The sequence below is a fragment of the Oreochromis niloticus genome, linkage group LG17 (assembly GCF_001858045.2).
Source record: "Oreochromis niloticus isolate F11D_XX linkage group LG17, O_niloticus_UMD_NMBU, whole genome shotgun sequence".
Lineage (NCBI taxonomy): Eukaryota > Metazoa > Chordata > Actinopteri > Cichliformes > Cichlidae > Oreochromis > Oreochromis niloticus.
Window position 1 is genome coordinate 10,880,923 of NC_031981.2, and position 22,841 is coordinate 10,903,763.

Sequence of the window (22,841 nt, forward strand, 5' to 3'; positions counted from 1 at the left end):
TTTAAGTATTTAATGAATCACACAATTTAATTATTTATTTAGACTACAATGCTTTTTTTGTCTAATCTCTCTATTTAATCAATTCATAAATGAGTATTTGGGTACTAATGCCAAACCTCCGTTTAACTAATATTTAACTCTCAGTTCTCATTATTATTCCTAAAACTGAAAGCAACTTCATTAAAACCACTGTTGCCAAGGATACCTTCTAATATCTGCACTGTGCAGACGAATTATGGCAGGAGGAGTTTTTCCCTTTTTTTATGATATCTCAGCTGCTAATGACAGATGCAGAAGCTTAAAATAGATGAGCAAGATTGATCTCCATTCCCTGTCAGTGTGTGTAGCCACCAATTTAGCAATTGGTGCAAACAATTGCGTGATATTTGTCATGCACACCTTACAACTTAATGTTTTTGTTGAAAATATTATAGCTAGTCGCTAGTTCCATTCCAGTAAAATATGCAAAAATATGACCGAGAACGATAAAAGTCAAACTGGTCCAAATGTGTTTAAAAAAAATAATAATCACAGTTACGTATTAGGCGACAGTGTATGCAAACAAAACTCCAAGGTTCATTAATGTTCGAAGACGCAGCTCTTTGTAATTACACTATAAAAATAAATGTGAATAATACCATTCTGGCCTGAAGATATATGGATATATTTTTGCATAAATACTTCCTTTGTACCAGTGCTGATAAAGAATTGCCCACAATAAGTTAAGTAAACAAAGTCGGCTTTCAGTGTAATCACTGCCACAGCTTTGCTGAATAGCCCCGAGATGCACGTGGAAGATGTAAATAACCGCCATTTAACCCACCATCCTTCGCAGAGCAGGAAATTCAGCTGCACTCGATGAACAGATAGCACTGTGGAAACTTCTTATCCTTTCATGTGTTGGTTCATCAAGTGTAGCTGATTTTCTTTCTGTTTCCTCAGTGTACTGTACAACCTCATACCACCTTGATAGGGGCTGCGAAGTGGCAGCAGATGTTGTTTTCCTTCTAACCTACCTTTCTTACCCTCCTCCTCCTCTTGCTCACCTCATCCTGTGTAGGGGTACTTTAGTGATCCCTGGAATGTGTTTGATTTCCTCATCGTAATTGGCAGCATAATAGACGTCATTCTCAGTGAAATCAACGTAAGTACGACGTCCCCCCCCACCCCCCTCACTCTCCTTGTCTCTCCCTCTCTGTCTCATGTCCTCTCACTCTGTCTTACCTTCTTCTGCTCTCCTTTCCTTTGTGGTTACTCTCTGTCGTGCTGTCATTTCTCTTCATCTATCTTCTTTGTCAGTCTCCTCCTTCTCTTCTTCCTCCTCCTTCTCTTCCTTTCATTCTTAAAACCAAGATGGCCGCTGCCACGCACGGGACCCCCACTCCCACCCACCCACAGCCACAGAGGTTCCTGAGCGAGAACAAGCTTCTTCCTGGGTTTCAGAAAAAGTCGAGGAAACAGAGGCAGGGTTTAGCTTTGAGCACAAAGGTTTCTGTCTTGCGTCCTCCTTCCTAACTCTTCACAGTATCTAAAATGTTGTTGGGTTTTTTGCTTTCTTTTCTTTTGTTTTTTTTGGGCCACACTGTGACACTCAGGTTTGATCCCCCTGACTAACTGAACTAACTCACTGACCAATCACAAACAGCCTTACGCAGCTTTTTCTCATTTTTTTGAGTTGTGATTTTGTTGCATATTGTTCCTTACTGTTCCTGTTCCTGTTGACATTTCCTCTCATGGACAAGCATGACCGATCGCTGCTGCTCTACCTGTGCTGTCCATCTTCTTCAGACTGCCCCCTCTTTTCTTTTTTAGCCTTTTTTAAATTTTGTTGTTTCTTTCCCTTTCTACTCCTACTAAAAACTCCAGTGCTCATGTATGTAATGGTTTTTATCTTATTTTTTCTCCTCTCTCCTTTAATTTCCGTTCTTTCCATTTTTGTTTAAATGTCTTATGTTTTGTCCTTTTCTTCTGTTGTTTTCCTTTTCTGTCCATCCCTACACAGCATTATTTTGTTGATGCATGGAACACATTTGATGCCTTGATAGTTGTGGGTAGCATTGTTGACATAGCGATCACTGAGGTTAACGTAAGTAGTCCAAACTCCCTCCCTCCCTTCCTGCCTGCCTTCTCTGCCATTCCCACACACACAAACAGACCGAGCGCTGATACCCATCTCGCATGCTTTCAAATGATTAGGAAAACTTCAGCTGCACAATATTTTAGCCTAAGAGATGGCTGAGTAAGTCTGGCAGATAAAACAGCCATATGGGGCCCAATCAAACTGGAAACTACTGGCTTCTGAAGGGTTTTTGTAGTTTTTGAGCTTTGTTTTGTTCCCATATCTGATTATCTTTGGACGTGGTAAGGTATCGCCTCCTTTATTTTTGTTTTTTTTTCTTTTTGTGTAAGAAAATGCCTCCTTCCCAAGCAATCCTAATCACTTTTTTACTATTAGAAGCAGTGTGAAAATGCCAAATTTTCAGTGCGGCTTTTAACATTTGAAGCTGCTTGAGATATGTTTTGACGCCTCGGTCTGCTTAGCATCAGTAGCATCAGAGACTATTGCATTTGTCAATAGAACCGATTGCATTTCCTCAGCACTTGGTTTGGTTACACATTGGTTTTATTTGGTCTTTCATCACTGCCTTAGGGGATACATCCCCCTGGCATGATGGACACTGTATAGCATGACAGATACAACAGTGGTATATCCAGGCCTGTTACTGTATCCAATTTATCTTATGCAGAAATTATATTCTGAATGAAGGAACAACTGCAGATTCTCATAGTATAACAATAGTCTTTTGAGGGTAAGAAGAAAAGCGCTTTGAGTTCATAAATAGCGAGAAAAACTTAAGGTAGCTATGAGAAACATACACGAGTTGCATTTTTTTTTGTCCAACAGTAGCAATGTGGAGACATGGGGAACAATTTGATCCATAAATGGATTTACTCGGGACCCATGAAATTTATGTAAATGTATGTATGAATTCATTTATCATCGACGTGGAGGCCCTATGGTCAGTGGTGGGGCTGAATAAGAATGAATATCCCAAACACAAGTCAAATGTTGAGTGTCTATTGTATTTACACTTCAGGGACAGTTAGTGTTTAATTCATGTGGTACTGAAAGTGCTATTTGGCAGGAGTAGAGTTTAAGAACTGCACAGTCCTTTTCATTTATCCTTAGAGGAAAGTGCATTTGTGCTAATGAGAAGACCTTAATGTTACTTCGACATTCCTTCTACCTGCCCATCATTAAAGTTTCTTTGATGGTTTCCCTTCAATCTGAAAAGCTTTGCATCTTTTGTAAAACAACAAACAAAACAAGAGAACAAGTGTAATTCTCTATACACTTATGGTAAAAAGAAAGTTCACCCTCTGTCAATTTTAAAATACGTCAAGACATATCTTAAAAAAAATGATCTAGTCCTTAACAAGTCTTAAAATGAGGTCTTACTTATTTAACAAAAAATTAAGCCAAAATCCAGAAGCAGTGTGTCAAACATTGAGGACTTTGACTGGACCATTGCAACACCTTGATTCTTTTCTTTTTTAGTCTTTATGTTGTAGATTTGCTGCTGTGCCTCAGATCGTTAACCTGTTGCATGACCCAATTCAGCCAAACCTTAGCTGTCAGACCGATCGCCTCACGATTGACCCTTGTATGCTTTGGTATACAAAGGAGTTGATGGTCTACTCAAAACAAACAAAACAAGCTCAAATCACTGTCGGAGTGGTTGGTTTGAGGTCTTTGTGCCATGCATTATGGCCAAACATCTCCACTTTGGTTTCCACTCTTGGTCCAAAGGACATTATTCCAAAGGTCTTGTGGTTTGTTCAGATGCAATTTTGCAAACCTAAGCTTTAGTGGCAAACTTACACATTCTTTTTCTACTTGTACTATCATGAACTTTATCACTTAACAACTAACTGAGGCCTGTAGAGCATGAGATGTAGCTTTTTCCAGGGTTTTTTTGCAGTGTCCCTTAGCATTGTATGGTCTGACTTAGAGATAAATTTCCTGCACATGGCTTCTGCATTTTGGCTTATTTTTTGTTAAATAAATAACACAGTATAATATGTTTAGTTTTGTTGTTTATCTGAGGCTATATTTACGTCATTTTAAGACCTCCTAAGGACTAGATCAAGGACATACCACCTTCAAGAATCAGTACTTTTACCCTAACTTAAAGAAGTAAGTGTTTAATATTAGTATAATGTTGATCAGCGTTCTGACTACATGTTTGAGTCAAAGTTGAGGGTTAGCATAACTTGAAAAGGAAAATAAAGACACCAGGAGAGAAGAGCTGGTCAGGGTGTGGTGAAAGGTTAAAAAGAAAGCAGCCATCTATCTCTTTTGTTGATTTCGGTCACAAAACATAGGGGTGCTGGTGTTCTCTACAGTGATCTTGGAAAGAGCTAGGCGTAGCCAGTCTTTTTGGTAAGCAGAGCTTGGCTATCCCTCAGCTAGAAAGAACAAGGTCCTTCAAAGTCAGTCATTAGTCTTCTAATCTAACATAATAAGAGCACTAAAAGACTTTTATTTAGGAGGTCACAATAAATACAGCCTTTTTCTGTTTAAGATTGGAGATGCACATATTCCCAGCTTAAAAATTCCAGCTGGTTTGAAAACATGAAGCAGGAAGAGAGCATGCATACAAGTAGATCAGTACTTTATTTCATATGCAGCTTTTCCTCCTCGGATAGCGCTGGTGAGGCATACAAATACAGTACAGTTAGTGTATTCCAGGCATGTGTGAGCTAGGCACTTGTATTCATGCCATGAGCAAGGCATTCGTCCCCATGAGAGGCTGACAAAGCTGCTTATCGTTGCTTGGATATGCTTAGATATATGCTTGGACTGTGCTTGGATATTATGCTTTATTTAGTTTTTCTATTTAGTTATTAAAACAATTTGCTGTCAAGGGCTCAATACAGGATCATAAAGTATCCTCAATAATGCATCTGATCTTGAAGCTCGTGTTTAGAGGCACAAATGTCAATTTAAATAAACAGGTCGAATAACCACCTCAAGACTGAGGTGTGTTGGGCCAGAGATATCCACTTTTGTCATCTATACAAGCCGCTGATGTTGCACTTAGCACTTTGGTTTGGAGATTGCCTTTGATTTGAGTGAGTTGGTTAATTGAGAGATTGATTGATTTGGTTAATTGGTTTGCAGTTCCTTCTGAATGATTCATCATATTGTTTTCTAACCTCTAACCTAAAGGCATGCCCCAAGTTTGTTTGTTTTTTCCCTCCTCTTCATTTTCTCCTCTGGTAGTTTTTAATAATTTGGGTGATGCGCTGCCCAAGCTACCTTTTCTGTCTTTATCTCCTGTAGTTTTTTCTTTTCCAGTGTCTTTTTTTAAGAAACCCTCCGCACTCTGAGAACTCTTGACCGTTTTTGAACTGGGGCCCTGTCACATAGACATTTAAAATCTTAGCCTGCGACTGCATCAGCCACGAAAGCACAAGTGAATGTATTTAACAGCCGCCATCTCCTTAGTCGCATCTCTCAAATGTACACGAGTGTACAGTGGAGTGCAGTAACAGGCTGGCGTTTAAAAGCTTATCACTTTGCCTGTAGTAAATATTAAAAACATCCAATCTAAATGCACCCACTTCGCCGCTCCTTTGGGTGCCTGGTTGACTTAGATTAGCCGCATATCTTCCGGTCATTAAAACCGAATATCCCCTTAATCCTGGATTTCTAATTCTCCCCAGAAACCTGCGGGTGCTTCTTAAACCTTGTATGGTTTCTTTTACGTTTTAGTTTTGGTTTGAGTAGCAGTAGTTTGAACAGATCAGTAGTGGTTTGCTCTGAGCGGTGTCTTGCGGACAATGCCAGTATGGACTGCATCTCTTTCTCTATCTTCGGAATGCCTCTTCTTCTCCTCTTCATCCTCCTCCTCCTCCTCCTTCTCTTTTTCTGAGCCTTTTCAATGCACTGAACTCTTCTTTTATGGATGTTTATCTCTCTCTTTCCCTCTGTCTTTTCTTTGACGTTTGATTGCGGTGCAGCTTGCTCACATGAAATGAAAGCTGGGTAACATGAGTCTCTCATGTGTTTCATATGCCCTACGAGGTCCACAATTATCCGCTCTATATGTAAACGTATGATTTAAAATATACATAAATATGACAAATGAAACAAAAATATTTTCTAGCTTCTATAACGTAAATTATGGGGTAAGAATAATCCCATGACACACATGTTACCCATTAAACTGACTGAACTGATGAAATTTTTTGCTTGAAAAAATTGGCGTGCAATGTGAGTGAACAACTCGGATCCATTTTAAATGTGCTCACATCTGCACTGTAGTTCAGCCTGACCGGATTTGTGTATATATTATAATTTGACTGTTTGATTATGTTTTTTTAATACTAAATTTGTGTTTTGCTAAAAGTATATTTTATTTGAGGATCTTTCAGGGCCAAAAATTCAGTGTAGTATCAATATTTTACTTTTGATCTGTTTTAAAAGAAGATAAATGAAGGATTTTTAAGTTTAATTGGATTCTGTGTCAAAGCTTTGATTTCAATTTGAAATGAAAGCACGTTGCAAACAATGGCCCTTAATCATAATCCTCAGAACAACATTCAAACATGCCTTTAGTTTGTTACACGCTTAATATAAATCAGGTTATCTTCCTCCCCTATACCCTTCCGTCCTTCCTTCCTGCAGATCCTTCCTTTATCCCTCCCTCCTTCCTACAGTTGCCCTTTCTTCCAACCTTCCCTTCCCTCATCGCCCCCCGATTGCACCTTAGTTTTCTCATCAGCACATACACTCACACAAACGCACATATACTCATATTCTCTCTTCAGGCTATTTTTGCCTGATCTCCTTTTTTATGTCAACAGATGATTACTTTTGTTTTTCTATTATTTACGTTTTCTATTTAGAGAAGTGGTGCATCGTAAAGACTTTTTACTCTGTGTACATCGTTAGTATGTGTGTGTGTTATCATAAAGGCGTGTAGATGGCCCTGTTGAAATCCCATAAAATCCCTCATTCCTTCCTTCCTTGTTTTCTTCCTCTTTTAATTTGTTTCCCAACTCTCTAAAATAACTTCCCCGCATGTCTTCTTTTCCTTCTTCTACTCTTCCTTTTCTTTCCCAGTTTTCTCCTTAATTTCCCTCCTATTGTGTCTCTTAAACACCCTCTTTCTCCCTTCCTTTAAACTCACCCGCTCAGGCCTTTTTGATTTAGAAAACAAGGACAGGAAGTAATGATGCATTTATTTTGTGAGGGGATGTTTCAAAACGGCCATTTCTAACGCAGAGTGACGCGCTTCCGAGTCATAGATTGAACTGTTAGTTAATCTATCACTCCCAGCAGTCGGAAATGTTGCAGTGCCAGGGAGAACCAGTGGGTGGCTCCCTACAGCACAAGGTTTGTGTGCTCGTTAGAACTTGCAGACACACACACGGGCTCTAATTTCCACAGTCTAGCATCGTCTTTGCAGTTAGTGGAACTTACAGAGTTTTATATGTTATCTTACCAGCATCTTAACTGTGGATGCTTCCTTCAAAGTAAAACTTCCAAAAAATTCTTAATTTCACATGAATTGTGACTATTCTCCGGTGAAAGATGCACCTGATTCATGTAGGTAAATTTGGTTAAATGTAGATTCAGTTAAATTATCCCCGATCATATACACATATAAGTTATTGCACATAGACACACACTCAGCGACAGCTCTCACCCCCTATGTTGCAGCTCCTGAGTTATTCATTATTTTGTCCCTCAAGGACAGAAATTTCCCTTCTAGTATCTCTGATAAGAAGTGATTCAGCCTGATGTGGCCCTCGCAGAGGATAGGTCAGTCTCTAGATGCAGTAATATCACACACATATCTCCCTCTAATATCTGGCTCTGATGAGATTATATTTATTCACCACCATATGAGTCTTGATCAGAGACTGAACTCTGTCGGTTTGTGATGATTTTTTTTTCCTTTTCATTAAAAACAAACAAACAAACAGCAAAACACACAGGCACACACATAAACACACTCGCACCGTGACACAAACACACACACCAAGGCGCTACTCTGGTGCTGATGTTTGTTGCCTTTCCTTAAAGCCGGCTGACTCCTCCTCGTCCTCGTCCTCGTCCTCTTCGTCCTCCTCTTCCTCCTCTTCCTCCTCTCACCCCCCTGTGGTAAGGCCAATGGTACGCTCCGACGGTAACCTCGCCCGCCGCCCTACCTCTTCCACCATCCCTTCATCCCTCCATCATTCCATCCCTCCTTCTGCTATGCCATCCACGGTATGATCTTCTCGTCCACCCTGTCATCTCCCCCTCTGTCGCTCATGCTGTTAACTTCTGCAGCATGCCGAGATATATATTGCTGTTGTTTGTGCTTTTTAAATGTTTATACATGTGTAGTCCTGTATGGTGAAGGACACTGTACATTATGCAGGCCTAGTATCACTGGAGTCTTGTGACTTTCCTTGGTGGCTGTCATTCTTCCCATGGCGCCAGCTGCCCCCACTTCCTCCCCATGGCTTGCAAGTTGCCCTCCGTATGGAAGTGGTATCTTTCGCGCTTCGTCATCAGTACGAGCCATCATGGTCACGCTGTCACGCTGTCTCTCTTTTTTTCACTCTTCTCCACTGATCTATCTGTCTGTATCTGTCTCTTTATCTGTATCTGTCTATCTGTTTACGAATCAGTCTTGTCATTTGTCTCTGAATATTTCCGACAATTCCTTATCTTTAGTCTCTCTCTTTGGCTCTCTTTCTCTCTCTGTTACACTTACTGTCACTGTACTTCTTCTGCTCACTCCCCACCCCCACCCCCACTCTTTCAATGGTGCAATGGTGCCCACTGTGGTCCAATTGTGGTATTTACATGCAGTACAGAATTGTGATTTTCCACTCCTCAGAAGGATGTGCCACTTTTAGCATATCTGGCAGTGGAGTTTGGGATAATGCATGTTATCGGTTACTTGTCAACACTACGTCAGAAAAAAAAAACATATTCACTTTTATCCCAGAATTACATAAAAATAGAAGTGACTAGTCATTTTTCCAAACTTTGATTTATTTGCAACACATAGCAAGTGACTAGTAGCAAATAACGAATGCAGATCAGATCAGTAATATGTTGAAAAGTAACGCACCGTGCAACATCTGTTATCCCAAACTGCAGCAGGATGTGTGGAGAATGGCAAGTTCTTTGTGGGAGCACACTGTGTGTTCTTTGTGGGATTAACATAAAGAATTAATGGCTTCTTGGAAAAATACAAGTGGCAAAGCAGACTCAGAGGTCAGAGAGGCTGATGCCGTGTTTCTTTGGGTCACATTTCATTATTACAGTGACGAAAGATGTAGCACGTCTCTCCTCTGGTTACACGTTGCGTGTAGTCAGGTTTGTTCTGTGCATACTGGCCAGTCAGATAATGGTGAACTGGAGATTTTCTCCTTAATTTTGCATAACTAGTTTCGTCATTAGGATTGCTAATGATCCTATATCCTTGCTTTCACCCGATTCATCTGCCATTTGTGGTGTAAATTGTGGATGTTTATTCCTTAGTTTGGCCCTTAGCCGTTGTGTTGTGTGCATCGTGCTGTACAAAAACTCTGATGTTGCCTTTGTTTTTCTGCCTTTTTGTCCTAGAGAACGAGCAGGAACAGCATAAATAAATAAATCTGTATTAGAATAGCACTCAGCGAGATGGCTGAATATTTTATTGTGGACTTGGATGACAGAAACCTTAGCTAACCTTACCTAATAAAGCAGCAAAAATTCAAATAATGGAATGCGTAAATGTCTGGCGATGCAAAATACTTTGCACTCTGTGTAAGAGGCTCTGTAAATAAAAAGAGGCCTAGACGATCACAGTACACAGATGGTGTAGATACGGAGATTTACCACACAGGACAATAATATTTCTACATGGCAGTGACTGCACTGGGCAGTAATAACTTTATCCTCTGGAATATCATCCTTGGATTTTCTTTCTCCAGGTGGCCAGTTTATCTGTGACAAACAATTAGCCTGTCTGCATGATTTATTGAAACAGGAATCAGCCCACAGGCTAAGATTTTTATATTGTATCTACTGTGAGTTGTTAACAGTGATTTATGAGGGTGCTTACCTCCATCGATGGAAGACTCTCTGTCCCAGTCTCAGATATTAGATTTTTAGTCTATGGCAGTGCAGAATAAATGCAGAAGATTTACTTCAGAGGTCCCAAAAGTGTTTAAAAGCCTGTTTGTCAAATGTCAGCGCATGGCTAGATTTACCTGTAATTGGACGCAGACGAAACAGCCGATGGTGCTTTCTTTGTTGTGATTATGGCGGCGGTGTGGTGAGGTCAATCAGAAATGTCAAGTGATTTTTCCATGAAGTCATACACGTAAGCATGACTGCCCGATTCTCTCCCAGATCTCTTGTGTCAGTTGATTTTGATGGGATTTAGTAGGACGCAAGTTTCCATTTATTAACTCTGTATGTGTGTGTGTGTGTGTGCGTGTGTGTGTGTGCCTTTTATTCATATTAACACCCATATGTGTGGGTGGAAATATGGATACAAATGTTACTTGTGTGTCTGTGTGCATATGCATGTATTCTCATGATCATTTATGCGCGCGCGTGTGTATATGTGTGTGTGCGTGTGTGTTTGCTTCATTTCCTTATCTATCTGCATGTGTTCCCATGCGTCCTGTGTTTTTTTTTTCTAACAAAAAAAAAAAACACCAAACCCCACCAAAAGGGACTGCAGAACTCTGAAGAGAACGCCAGGATCTCCATCACCTTCTTCCGGCTGTTCCGCGTGATGAGGCTGGTGAAGCTGCTGTCTCGCGGGGAAGGGATTCGGACCCTGCTGTGGACCTTCATCAAATCCTTCCAAGTGAGGGGAGAACCGGACACAACATGCTAGAATAGGGGGGTTGGGTTTACACAGGGAGAAGTGGCAGGGGACGAGTAATGTGGCTCTCTTTGTCCTTCCTTTGAGATCATAGCTCTGTTTGCTTTCACTTAAGTTCTGTTTTTTAAGAGATTTTGCAAGACATTTTAATTTTATCCACACATTTAAAGTCTGTAAATTACATTTAAAAATTATTTTCAGTTCTGAGACGCATGCAGCTATAAATGCCCTTGTTCTTGTGTAAATCCAGCCTGGTAGAGTCTCACAAGCTACCTTTCCTTGCCTTGCCTTATCCCTCCTCATCCCCACCTCTTACTTGCGTAGAAGGTCAAGGAGATGCTATTTTAAAACAAAAGAGGGATGGTGTGAGGTAATGGAGAGGAGGTTTGGGAGTCTAACTGCAGAAGCAGATTATGAAGTTTGAAAACAGGAAAAAAAATCCATACCTTAACGAGAAATCTTTTCTTCGTCTTTCCACTTCTCCTCTTTTCTTTCTTCTTCTTCTTCTTCTTCTTCTATCTATTACTGTCAAACACCTTGCGCCCTACTACTAACCCCTGAGAGCTCACCATTCCCCGTAGGCGAGTTAAGCCGTAGACAAGTTTTGTTTAACAAAGCACTCCACCAAAAAAGTGAAATCATTTGATAGAGAGTTCTGGGGAAATTAAAATCATCTGTTCTCTCTCTTGCGTTAGCTGAGACGGGCCACTTCATGTTGTACTGCTGCTGCCTGTTTGAACCGCAGGCTTAAAAATCAGCAGTGGTGGTGGATATCATTCTGAGCTACACATTAATATTTTGTGCGCTTACAGAATTTATTTAATTTATGAGCAGGCTTTAACTTTTTCATTTATTCATTATGACTTGGCCCTGCCCTCCTATGCACAGGAGTAATATTAGCCAGGAGCACAGTTCTGCACATTTGCTAATGTGTCTGAATATAGAAAAACAATGCTCCGCCCTTGTTTGGTGCATGTGTTGTATGTTGGGACTGATCTCCTGGCTAAGTCCAGAGAACAGATTGTATTTTGCTGAGGTTTTTCACTCTGAAGTCAGATGATTTGTCCTGGATTGTTTTTGGTGTTGTGCCACACAGGACTGCAGATCCATTCACAAGTTTGAAAAATAAAAAAAAAAAGAAACACAATAGATTGTGACTTTAAAGATTAATTGGATGAGTAAAATTTGAATGAAAATGAATGGACTCCAGCTCTGGTGTAGGATAAGCCTGCAGAAAACTTGCCACTGATGCGTCTCTCCTCTCTTCAGGCTCTGCCCTACGTAGCTCTGCTTATAGTGATGCTGTTCTTCATATACGCCGTCATTGGCATGCAGGTAAGCTGTCAGGTTGTTATCCCCTTGTTTCCCTCCCACTGTTATCTTCTCTCACCTTCTCTCCTTTAGCAAGCCTCCGTCCTGTGTCTGTCCCCCTGGAGTCTTGTCACTCAGAGTTCCTGTTTGGTCACGTTGTTATTTTGCTCTCCCATTATCTTCCTCTCTCTGTTGCTCTTTAGTTACTGTTTGTCTTTGTCTCTCTGCTTCCTCTCTGTTTCACCTGGAAGCTGTTGTATAGTTTGTTTCACTGACGATGAGTAGGAGACACTTTGGTTTGATTTGCTGGGGGATGTCCGGCCACTAAATGTGACCGACTTTCACTTGTCAATGCTGACATCATATGCTGTGTGCTGTGACTACACCCTCCCCTCCTATACAGATGTTTGGTAAGATAGCTCTGCGGGACCACACGCAAATCAACAGGAACAACAATTTCCAGACATTCCCTCAGGCGGTGCTGCTGCTCTTCAGGTAAGGGTGATTACTGTGCTTACTAATTTGGGCATTTGCTCTTTTTTACTCCCTCATCGTCTTTGTTATTCCACTTTTCTCCTAATCTGTATACTTTGTTTGTGTAACTGCTCCCATTTGAAATATTAACTTCTTTTATTCCTCTAAAACACGTTCCTATATTCAGTTCCTTTTACACTGAAATTTCAAAGATAACTTATCACTGATAGTTTATTATAGAGGTGACTTAATTTGACATTACAAACTGCCAAATCAAACATGCTAGTCTATATGGGAGCAGCCAAAAACAGCTTGATGTCGATTTACGACAAACACCCTGAAGGTTTTCTTCCTCTTCTCTGCTTGGTTGTGATGATGGTAAGATTCCATGAAGGGGGACAAAAACCACAGAACCTGAAAGGATGGGACACCAAGTTTATTCTCCTCAAGTTCAAAAAATGTCTATCCTTTCTTATTCTGGATACACCCCTACATGGAATATATAATAGCACTGGGTCTCCATTAAGAGTGACAGGATACTTGGACACTTGATAAGCAGAGGAACTCTGAGATCATGCTAACAGTTTGTTAGTAGTTTGTGAACAAACTACTCAAAACTGAATGGAAAAAATAAAAATCATAGACATATATATATAAAGTGCTTATATATAGTCATATTTTATATGCTCAGATGTAATAAGAACAAAGTCTAACGTCTGCGTCTCTCTCTTTTTGTCTTTGTAATAATGTGCATGTGTGTGTTTCACTCCATGCTTGTATGCGTGAATGCATACATGCGCACATGCATGCATTTGAATATGTGTGTATGTGTGCCTCTTTGCTTCTGTTGTGTATCTTTCTCACAACCACATGCACGCCGGCATTTGCGTCGGCGTCCATGCGTATTTGGTTGGTTGTGTGCATGCGTCTGTCTATCAGATGTGCAACAGGTGAGGCGTGGCAGGAGATCATGCTGGCGTGTAAGACCAATCAGCCATGTGAGAAAGGATCAACCAATGAAAGCAGCTTGTCCAATGAGGACTGCGGCAGCCATTTTGCCATCATTTATTTTGTCAGCTTCTACATGCTCTGTGCCTTCCTGGTGAGTAGAGGCACATATCTAATTTTAATTAGCAAAAGGAAAGTATTTAATGTGATTGTCATAACCACAAATAGCAAATTAACATATTTCAAAATGTGCCAGAAAGATGACTTTGAAATTGTATGTTACATTTAATAGACTGTAGAGAAATTTAGTACATGGTGATTGAACTGGCAGGTCTATAATTGTTTAGAGTGGTACGATAGAAACTTATGGATTTCTAATTTTCCCCAGATCATCAACTTGTTTGTGGCCGTCATCATGGACAACTTTGACTACCTGACGCGTGACTGGTCGATCCTGGGGCCACATCATCTTGACGAGTTCAAGAGGATCTGGGCTGAATACGACCCAGAAGCTAAGTAAGTTTACAAAGCTATATTTGCCACTTCTCATCTGTTTCAAACATATATTCATGCATTTATTTTGGCTGTGTATTTTTACTGCTGATAGTTTAGTTGACAGGGAAGCTTTCTGCTCAAATCTGCTCAGTTTTTTTCTTTAATTAAATTCTAAGTTATGTTCAAGTAGTTGAAATAATCTGTCCGTGCATCCTGTTTCTACTGCAAAAACACTCCCTGGAGTACTCTCTATCTGTGGTTGAGAATCACTAGTGTAGAGCGTCTCTAAAATTCAACATCTATGCTGGTTTTTAGGGGGAGAATAAAACATCTTGATGTGGTGACTCTGCTCAGAAGAATCCAGCCTCCCCTCGGGTTTGGAAAGCTCTGTCCACACAGGGTGGCTTGCAAGGTAAACACACTTGCATGGCCACACAAATTCCTAAACAAGGCTGCAGAGTTATCAAAAATATATATAACAGCTCAAGTACCATCGTTGCATGAGTTAAAAAAATCCTCATGTTGTGTTGTATTAGAGTGGTGACATATGCACAGCTAATAACGCCTTCCACAATGACTCAAAACACACTGACAACAAATCGTACCTGGGAAAATATCTCAAAAACATCTCTCTAACGAAAGATTAGCGTCCTTAGAGTTGAACTGCTGTCTGCGTATTTTTAACAAACTGTCAGCTGCCAGTATCTGTTGGCAGCTGTAAGGGAAATTCACTGTGTTAAAAAGGTGCGTGTGTTTTTCATCTCGCGTAGCGTCTGGTGTCGATGAACATGCCTCTGAACAGCGATGGAACAGTGATGTTCAACGCCACACTGTTTGCTCTGGTCAGAACCGCACTCAGGATAAAGACAGAAGGTAAAAGACACGTATGGGGGCAATCACTAGCACACAACTGTAAAGGTCACATATGTACGCACCAGTGGGCACATCATCATACTCGATAGCATAATGTGAAATTGCGTGTTTTCTTATTTTGCCCCACTTTTTTTTAAACCTATTTTATAGAGGGGTTGTAATGTAATTTCCAACTATGGAAATACTAGTTTGAATCTACAATGTGTACTTGATACTGTGCTTTGTGTGCGCAGGGAACTTGGAGCAGGCCAATGAGGAACTGAGGGCAATAGTGAAGAAGATATGGAAGAGAACCAGTATGAAGCTCTTGGATCAAGTAGTGCCCCCTGCTGGTGGTATGTATAACCTGCAGCACAGTTTCTTATGCACAAATATTTAAGAAGTGAATGTTTCCAATAGACATTACTGTTACCTTAGTGTGGTAAAAACCTTGGTTGCATCACTTGCAGTGGAGTTTCTGAAAAATCTTGCAGCATGTTACTTTTAAGCATTAATCTTTTATAATAATGATGTTTTTTTTTGTTTCTGCAGATGACGAGGTAACAGTCGGGAAATTCTACGCCACCTTCCTCATCCAGGAATATTTCCGCAAGTTTAAGAAAAGGAAAGAACAAGGGCTGGTGGCCAAGGTGCCCCCCAAAACTGCACTCTCTCTGCAGGTATACAGACAAGTTTTGTTCACAGTAGAGCTAAACATTACAGAGGTAGATTTCTGACATTCGAAAATTGCTCCTGGGTTACACCATGATATGTAAGCAACACTGCTGTGTCTGTGTGTAGGCGGGCCTGCGGACATTGCACGACATCGGTCCGGAGATTAGGAGAGCCATCTCCGGAGACCTAAATGTGGAGGAGGAGCTGGATAAAGGCGTAAAGGAGCCTGTGTCAGCGGCGTCTGAGGACGATATCTTCAGGGTAAAGGTTGGATACACACACCTTCACTCACTCTCCAGAGAGAGAGAAAGAAAGAGAGAGCGAGCGAGAGAGATGATCAACGCCAGCTTGAAGCCTTATTATTGCATCATGCACATAAACATGCATTCTTGCATGTGCTTCTTTAAGAAGACATAATAAAAAAGCCTCATGTTCCACCACATAGCTTAGCTACAAAATGCTACACTCACTGAACTATATTTATGGATTTTGGGGGATTTTGGGGTCCAGTGAAAAGAAGTTTTTAATAAACGCAGCAGTATTTTACACACTATAATCACTAAACAAATATTCAGCGCTGCAACTGTAAGGATTACACACTTACACATACACACAACTCCTTCTACAGTAAGAGGGTGAGTTATGCTATTGACCTTTCATTTTCGCCACCATTATAACATTCATATGCTGTTTGGTTTTTTTTGCTGCAGTATTTGCATTGTGTACCAAAAATAGATAACCAAATGTCTGTGCCTAGCTAAAATGAAGGTTCATGGAAAATAAAACTCCAGAGTCCAGTTTATTTTAATTTTATCAGTCTGCTTTCATTTACTAAAACTGTTCTGAAGTTTTTTTGCCTTTTGATAAAAGCTTTTTGCTTTGCATTCCCATCATTGCTGCAAGCAGTGTTTTGAATTATGAATGTTGGGGTGTGGTGCTGTACGTTATTAAGATATTCTTTAACTTAACCTTTCCATTTCTCTTCTCAACTTTTTCTGTTCCTCCATCTCAACTGTCTCCGCCCACACCACAGCGCACAGGAGGGTTGTTTGGCAACCATGTCAACTACTACAACCAGAGCGATGGCCGTGGGTCCTTCCCGCAGTCTTTCACTACCCAGCGTCCCTTGCACATCAGCCAAAAAGGGTCACCTTGTGAAGGCGAGAGCCCGTCTCATGAGAAGCTCATGGATTCAACTACTTTCACCCCTTCCTCTTACTCCTCATCAGACTCTAACGCCAACATCAACAATGCCAACAACACAGGCATGGCCGGGGTGGCAACCCAGGGCATCAGCCGATTCCCGAGCCCATCTATAAGCACTGTGGATGGGCACACCGGGCAGCCACTCACCCCCATCCTGCTGCCAAGATCCGCGTGGTGCTTTCCTCCAAAGAGGTGAGTGCAGGCTCAACAGCAGCTTCCATTTACACCTTGTTTTGAACTTTTCTGCTTCTTCCCTACTTTATGTGCTCCTTGATTGTGTTGTGAATAATTTGCTTTCCTCTTCCATATCCCAGGCATTAGTACAAATAATTAACTGCCTTGTTTTAACATAATTAACAAAAAAGATGTCCATATAGACATAAATGATTCAGCTGTTTATTTCTTTTTACTACCTGCTTTCTTTCCCTGTCTTTTGTTTCTGGTGGCGAGCAGGACGTGTTTTTATGACAGCCTCATGCGGTATGTTGCCAGGGGACAGAGAGAGCGAGAGAGTGAGAGTGAGAGAGAGAGTGTGTGTGTGTCTGTAATCTCATAATGGCATATAAAATAACATAGCTGTCAGGGTGCTATAGTAACACTTGTTGCTATGCAAACAGTGCTTTATTTTGCAATAGCAAAAAGCAGGCTACATGCTGCTACTATAAAAATCAGCTACCAAAGCCGTAGATAGACTGTTTGGTTCAATGGGGCCAAACGTTTCCTATCAAGGCTTCTCTGACTGCTGTTTTTTTTTCTTTTTTGGGGGGGGGGGGGGGATAATATGACAGATCTGGGTTAGACACTGTATAGAAACATACAAACATCTGAAAGCTTATACTTGTTTGCTAATTTTAGTGCAAATGTGGAAATGTGTGATCTACACTCACTGCCACTTTAATAGGTACACTTTGCTAGTACCAGGTTGGACCCAGTTTTGTTTTCAAACTCCCTTTTGACACGATGGCGTCACACAGCTGTTGTAGATTTCTTGGCTGCACATCCATGATGTGAATCTTGCCTTTCACCACATCCCAAAGGTGCTCTACTGGACTGAGACCCTTTCTTGGATATCCGCTGCTGTGATGGTTGGACTGAGATCTGGTGGCTTTGGAGGCAAATGGTAAAATGGTAAATGGCCTGTATTTATATAGCGCTTTTATGGTCCCTAAGGACCCCAAAGCGCTTTACATATCCAGTCATTCACCCATTCACGCACACATTCACACACTGGTGATGGCAAGCTACGGCCATTTGTGTACATAGAACTCACTGTTAAGAAATTAGTTTGGGATGATATGAGTTTCATGACATGATGGACTGATTCTTATATAGCTGTATTTGAGTACTCAAAGCGTTTTATGCAACATGCTTCATTTACCAGTTCAGGCCCATTCATTAAAGACTTTTTTCTACACCAAAGTGCTTTCTGTCTAAGATTCACACACATTATTACTCCGATGGATGCATCAGGAGCAAACTGGGGTTCATTATCTTGCCCTTAGAATACTTGTATGAGATCTAGACTGGAGCAGCCAGTGATCGAACAACCAAACCTGACCTGCTCAACTGAGGTACAGCCACCCCAAATAATGTGCAGCCATCAGAAGGTGGGCACACTGTGGACATAAAGGGATGGACATAGTTAGCAGCAATACTCAGGCTGGCCGTAGTGTTAAAACGATGATCAGTTGGTGCAAAGCATCACTATCCACCTGTACTATTGATGCAGGTTAAATTCATCCTTTAATTTTTTAGGACAAATTCTGAGTCCACTATCTGATTGTCACAGCAGTATTTTTCAAAGATCATTTTTCATCATGAGCTTGGGCTTGTGTAAAATGTCGCCTTATTTTCCTGTTTTTAGCTAACAGGAATGACACTTTCTTTAGTCTTTTGCTGCTGTAGCACAAGGTTCAGTGTTGTTGCATTTAGAGATGCTGTACTGCTGCCTTCCTATCAGCTCGAAGCAGTCTGGCAATAACACTCTGATAGATATCTGCATTAATGAGCTGTTAAACAGGTTTACCTATCAAAGTGGCCGGTGACTGTATATCCATGAAATTTGGTTTATATGTTTTGAAAGTTGTGCTTTATTTGCTCCATGTCAAGTTAAAATATATTACCAAACTTTGCATTTATTTTGATTTTAGTGGCTTAATTACTTTCCACTAGCATCCCTTTCTGAACGACTTCACATATTAAGTCGCTGTATTTGTAAGGCTTTAAAAACAGCAGTCAATTAATATGTATATCATTGCCTTGATTTATTTTGCCCACTTGTTGGGACGTTAAGCCAGCTTTACACTTTAGCTACGATAACTGATTGTGTGTGCTGGCATGTATGCCCACAGTTTTTCCTATTCATTAGGCCTACTCGGACAGTAATTAATCTAAAATAGTACACTTGAGTACAAGCAAAGCAAAGTATAAGCTTTCTGATGGACTCTTCTCTTTGGATTTAATCAGTTCAGCAACAGGTTAAGATCCACCAAGGCTTGGCCAAAATCATCAAGAAGTTAGGTCTTTGTTCTAACCCAGAGTTTGCCGTGGAACCGTTAGCTGATTAAAGGGACATCTGGCATTTTTAGGTTTTTCTGTTTGTTTGTTTTTTCCCACATGATTTGTTTTTCTTCACCACACTGTTGTTTGGGGAGGTTTATGAGCTGCTTAACAAAAATTAAATTAAAAATTCTGGAACTTGAAACTGAAGCTTGGCATCATATTACGCCTCTTAATTCGAAACTCAGGGAAACTGAAGTGCTGTTGCTTGGAAGTAAAAACACATCTGGTGAAGAAGAAGAGAATAATAATTAAATGCCAGAATGTCTCCTTAAAGCTTGAGTCTTGGGTATGAAATACAGTTGTGGTCAAAAGTTTACATACACTCATTGTAGGCATGAATGTTGGGGTCATTTGGAGCATTTAGTGATTTCTTTGAACTATGTTTTTTTTTTCCATGAGGAATGATTGTACTGCATACATTTGTAATAATTTTTAAAAAAACTGAATTGCATGCACAAGTTTAAATTTATTTTGGATTGTCTCTAATCCACACAGGGTCAAAACTACACATACATGCTCAAGCATATAGATGCACCCCCTCTAATATTTGGTTAAATATCCTGTGGAAAGTTCCACCTTAACCAGATGATTTGGTAGCCCTCAACAAGCTTCTGGGATAATTCTGGCTGGATATTTGACTACTCTTGGCAGAATCGGCAGAGTTCATTTAAATTGGTTGGTTGACGTTGGGGCTTTGGGAAGGCAGAAGCTTAATGTCAGCCTGCTCTATCCATTCCAAAACCCGCTGTCATCTGTTTTTGGGGCCATTGATCATTTTTTGGATCATAGCTTCATCTTTACTTCACTTCACTGATGTCAAATGTCTCAGTCTTGAATCTTTTAGTAAGTGGTTCTGAAGGTTCTACGATGTCTTTTAACTTTGATGTTTCACTACTTTGCCAAAGAAACTACTGGAACACGAGTGTTAGTATCCACAATGAAGCATTTTAAATCCCAGTGGGCTGAGATGATGCCAACCAAGAAATGAGCCTCTGCTCCAGAACCAACACCTTTAAGCTCAACTGATATTTGCAGCTGCCCACATGGGTGAGCCAAATAGCTGGTCTAGATGGAACTTGCCATGGGAATTTTAACGGAAGATTGGTGGGGTGTATCTATATATTTGAGCCCATGGGTATACTTTTGAACCTGTGTGGATTAGAAAAAATTCAGAATAAATATAGATCTTGTTTTTAAAGTTATTAAAGATGTATGCTGCACAATCATTCCACCCTGGAAAAAGAAAAGCCCCAAATTACCATGGCATTCACGCCCATGATGAGTGTAAATAAACTTCTCACCACAGCTGTGGATGTGACTGGGAAGAAGACATCTTTAAGATGCAAAGAGAATTATAACCTCCTCGCACCAGACAAGCACAAGTATATTATAAATTGGATTTGAATCTTACTCTCCTGAGGGAAAGTCTCGTACTTCACTGTACCACAGATTATGACTCGCTATCTGGTCTTGCTAGCTCTTTATGCTACTTTTACTATTCACTGAGTCTGGTCTGAACATATTTGTGATTAGCCTGTCAGACCCCAGAGAAGGTGCATGAGTCTAGTTTCCTATCAGACAACTGTATGAAAGGTTGCTGTGGAAATTTCCTTCTGTCCAGTGACGCCAAAAACGCCAGCTCCAGCTTTTTTCTCTGACAAGCAGTGATTCGCAGAAAGCAATAGCCTCAGATTCTGGGACTTTACTGACCTTCAAGTGACGATAGCAGCATAAAAAGTACTGTATTAAAATAGAGCTCCTTGAGAGCTAGCTAGCAACATTCCTTCAGAATATAGTCTCTTCTGTGTTTTTTAAAGATGTCTGAACTTCAGTCTTGCTATCAATTGCCATAATCCAGGTGTTGCCCTTTAATGCTATTCACCATTTTGCTTCAAGAAAATAGCTGCAATATCCACCCGCTTCTTTTCAGACTCTCCTCCTCCTTTGCCTTCCTACATGCAGTAGCTAAGCATCCATGGGTTTCTCCTTTCAGTTTTATTGCAAATAATTTTTAGTGTATTTACATGTACTTGTCTGTCTTCCTGTTTTTCCGTGTGTCGTGCGTCTTTATGTTCATTCTGTGTTTTTGTTTGTTCGGCCGTTTGCTTGTTTGTCTGTAGCTCAGACTCGTGTGACAGTCATCTGCCAATCATCCGAAGAGGGGAGGGGTCAACAGAGGAGACATACGACGAGAGCTATGTTGAAGACAGGGTGTACCATGAGGATGACCACTCGCTCTCGTCTGACATGTAGCGTTTAAACACATATGCACTCAAAAACAGCAACGAAAAAAAGCACATTTATTCCCCAAGCCTTTAATATTTCACAACTTTTTTTTTCTTTATTTTATGCACTTGTGTGCTCTTGTTAGGCTGGTGTATCACGATGAGACTTGTAAGCAGTTGACTCCCATGGAGGAAGCAGAGGAAGTCGAGGACAGAAGAGGAGGAGGAGGAGGGTGGCAGTCTCCTAGGAGAGTCTTCCTCTGTCCCACTTCTCTGGGTGAGAAGAGGCACTTTTTAAAAAAATCTTGCGTATAAATTTTGCCTGCTGTCATTTACGCATCTTTACGTGCTGTGTTTTTGCATATTTGTGGTATTGATGTCAGGGCGGAGATCATCCTTCCATCTGGAGTGTCTCCGGAGACAGTCGAGGCCAGACGTCTCTCAGAAGACGGCTGTACCTTTACATCTTGTACATCATCAGGTAGCAGACGCCTACATAACAAAGGCAAACACACAGAGTTACAGATGCACATAAAAAGATGTGCAAAGCAAACATAATCCTCCCGGCAGCTCCTCTCTAAGTCTCTCCCTTTCCTCCTCCAGGCTCTGGCTGTAGCAGGGTTGAGTCCTCTGCTAAGACGGAGTCACTCACCGACCCTCTTCAGTCGGCTGTGCTCCACACCTCCAGCAAGTCCCACAGGTACACCAAGAATTTTGAAGCACTTTCTGTCCTTGTCATATTAAATCAGTGACAGAGTTCTAACTAATGTTTATACTTTGGTTAGCTCAATGCAGTGATGCCTCCTACCAGCGAGTTCCCTCTCTGAGGCTAGAGGGCTCCAACTCCCATGAAAAGCTCAATACCAGCTTACCCTCTGTCAACTGTGGCCCATGGTAAGAATGAAAGCTGCTCCAAAAACAGTTTAAGCACAAGTGACGTTTTTTACGTTTAAAACAAATCACTTCCCCTCCTAGGTACAATGACAGTAATGGGAATAGCCCGGTGCCCAGTCCTAGCCCCACCCCTAGCATGCCAGCGTCCAGTCAAAGGGCACCGAGGCCAGTGTCGCTCACTGTGCCGTCTCTGTTGGGGAAAGACTCCAGCTCGCTGTCTCACGGCAGCGCAGGCAGTCTAGTGGAGGCGGTGAGTTTGAGTTATATGTACCTGTATCTGTGTATAGGATGATGAAGGATATTCTCT

General features: G+C 41.0%; 1 protein-coding gene across 13 annotated transcripts in view; it reads left to right on the top strand.

Annotated features, from left to right (window-relative positions):
• cacna1c (calcium channel, voltage-dependent, L type, alpha 1C subunit) overlaps positions 1–22,841 on the top strand; it is a 228,238-nt gene that overhangs the window by 194,250 nt on the left and 11,147 nt on the right. For 5 of the 13 annotated variants that reach the window (XM_025899651.1, XM_025899657.1, XM_025899653.1 and 2 more), the window contains 20 exons: positions 1,061–1,144; positions 8,099–8,188; positions 10,737–10,874; positions 12,162–12,227; positions 12,607–12,698; positions 13,617–13,779; positions 14,014–14,141; positions 14,436–14,532; positions 14,891–14,993; positions 15,227–15,328; positions 15,525–15,652; positions 15,774–15,914; positions 16,681–17,045; positions 17,307–17,333; positions 21,536–21,664; positions 21,787–21,917; positions 22,024–22,121; positions 22,244–22,340; positions 22,426–22,534; positions 22,616–22,784. In XM_025899651.1, coding sequence (XP_025755436.1) covers positions 1,061–1,144; positions 8,099–8,188; positions 10,737–10,874; positions 12,162–12,227; positions 12,607–12,698; positions 13,617–13,779; positions 14,014–14,141; positions 14,436–14,532; positions 14,891–14,993; positions 15,227–15,328; positions 15,525–15,652; positions 15,774–15,914; positions 16,681–17,045; positions 17,307–17,333; positions 21,536–21,664; positions 21,787–21,917; positions 22,024–22,121; positions 22,244–22,340; positions 22,426–22,534; positions 22,616–22,784 — 2,457 coding nt within the window. Of the gene's footprint in view, positions 1–1,060; positions 1,145–2,002; positions 2,087–8,098; positions 8,189–10,736; positions 10,875–12,161; positions 12,228–12,606; positions 12,699–13,616; positions 13,780–14,013; positions 14,142–14,435; positions 14,533–14,890; positions 14,994–15,226; positions 15,329–15,524; positions 15,653–15,773; positions 15,915–16,680; positions 17,046–17,306; positions 17,334–21,535; positions 21,665–21,786; positions 21,918–22,023; positions 22,122–22,243; positions 22,341–22,425; positions 22,535–22,615; positions 22,785–22,841 lie in introns of all 13 variants that reach the window. The other 8 variants (XM_025899652.1, XM_025899655.1, XM_025899654.1 and 5 more) reach the window with 7 other exon arrangements.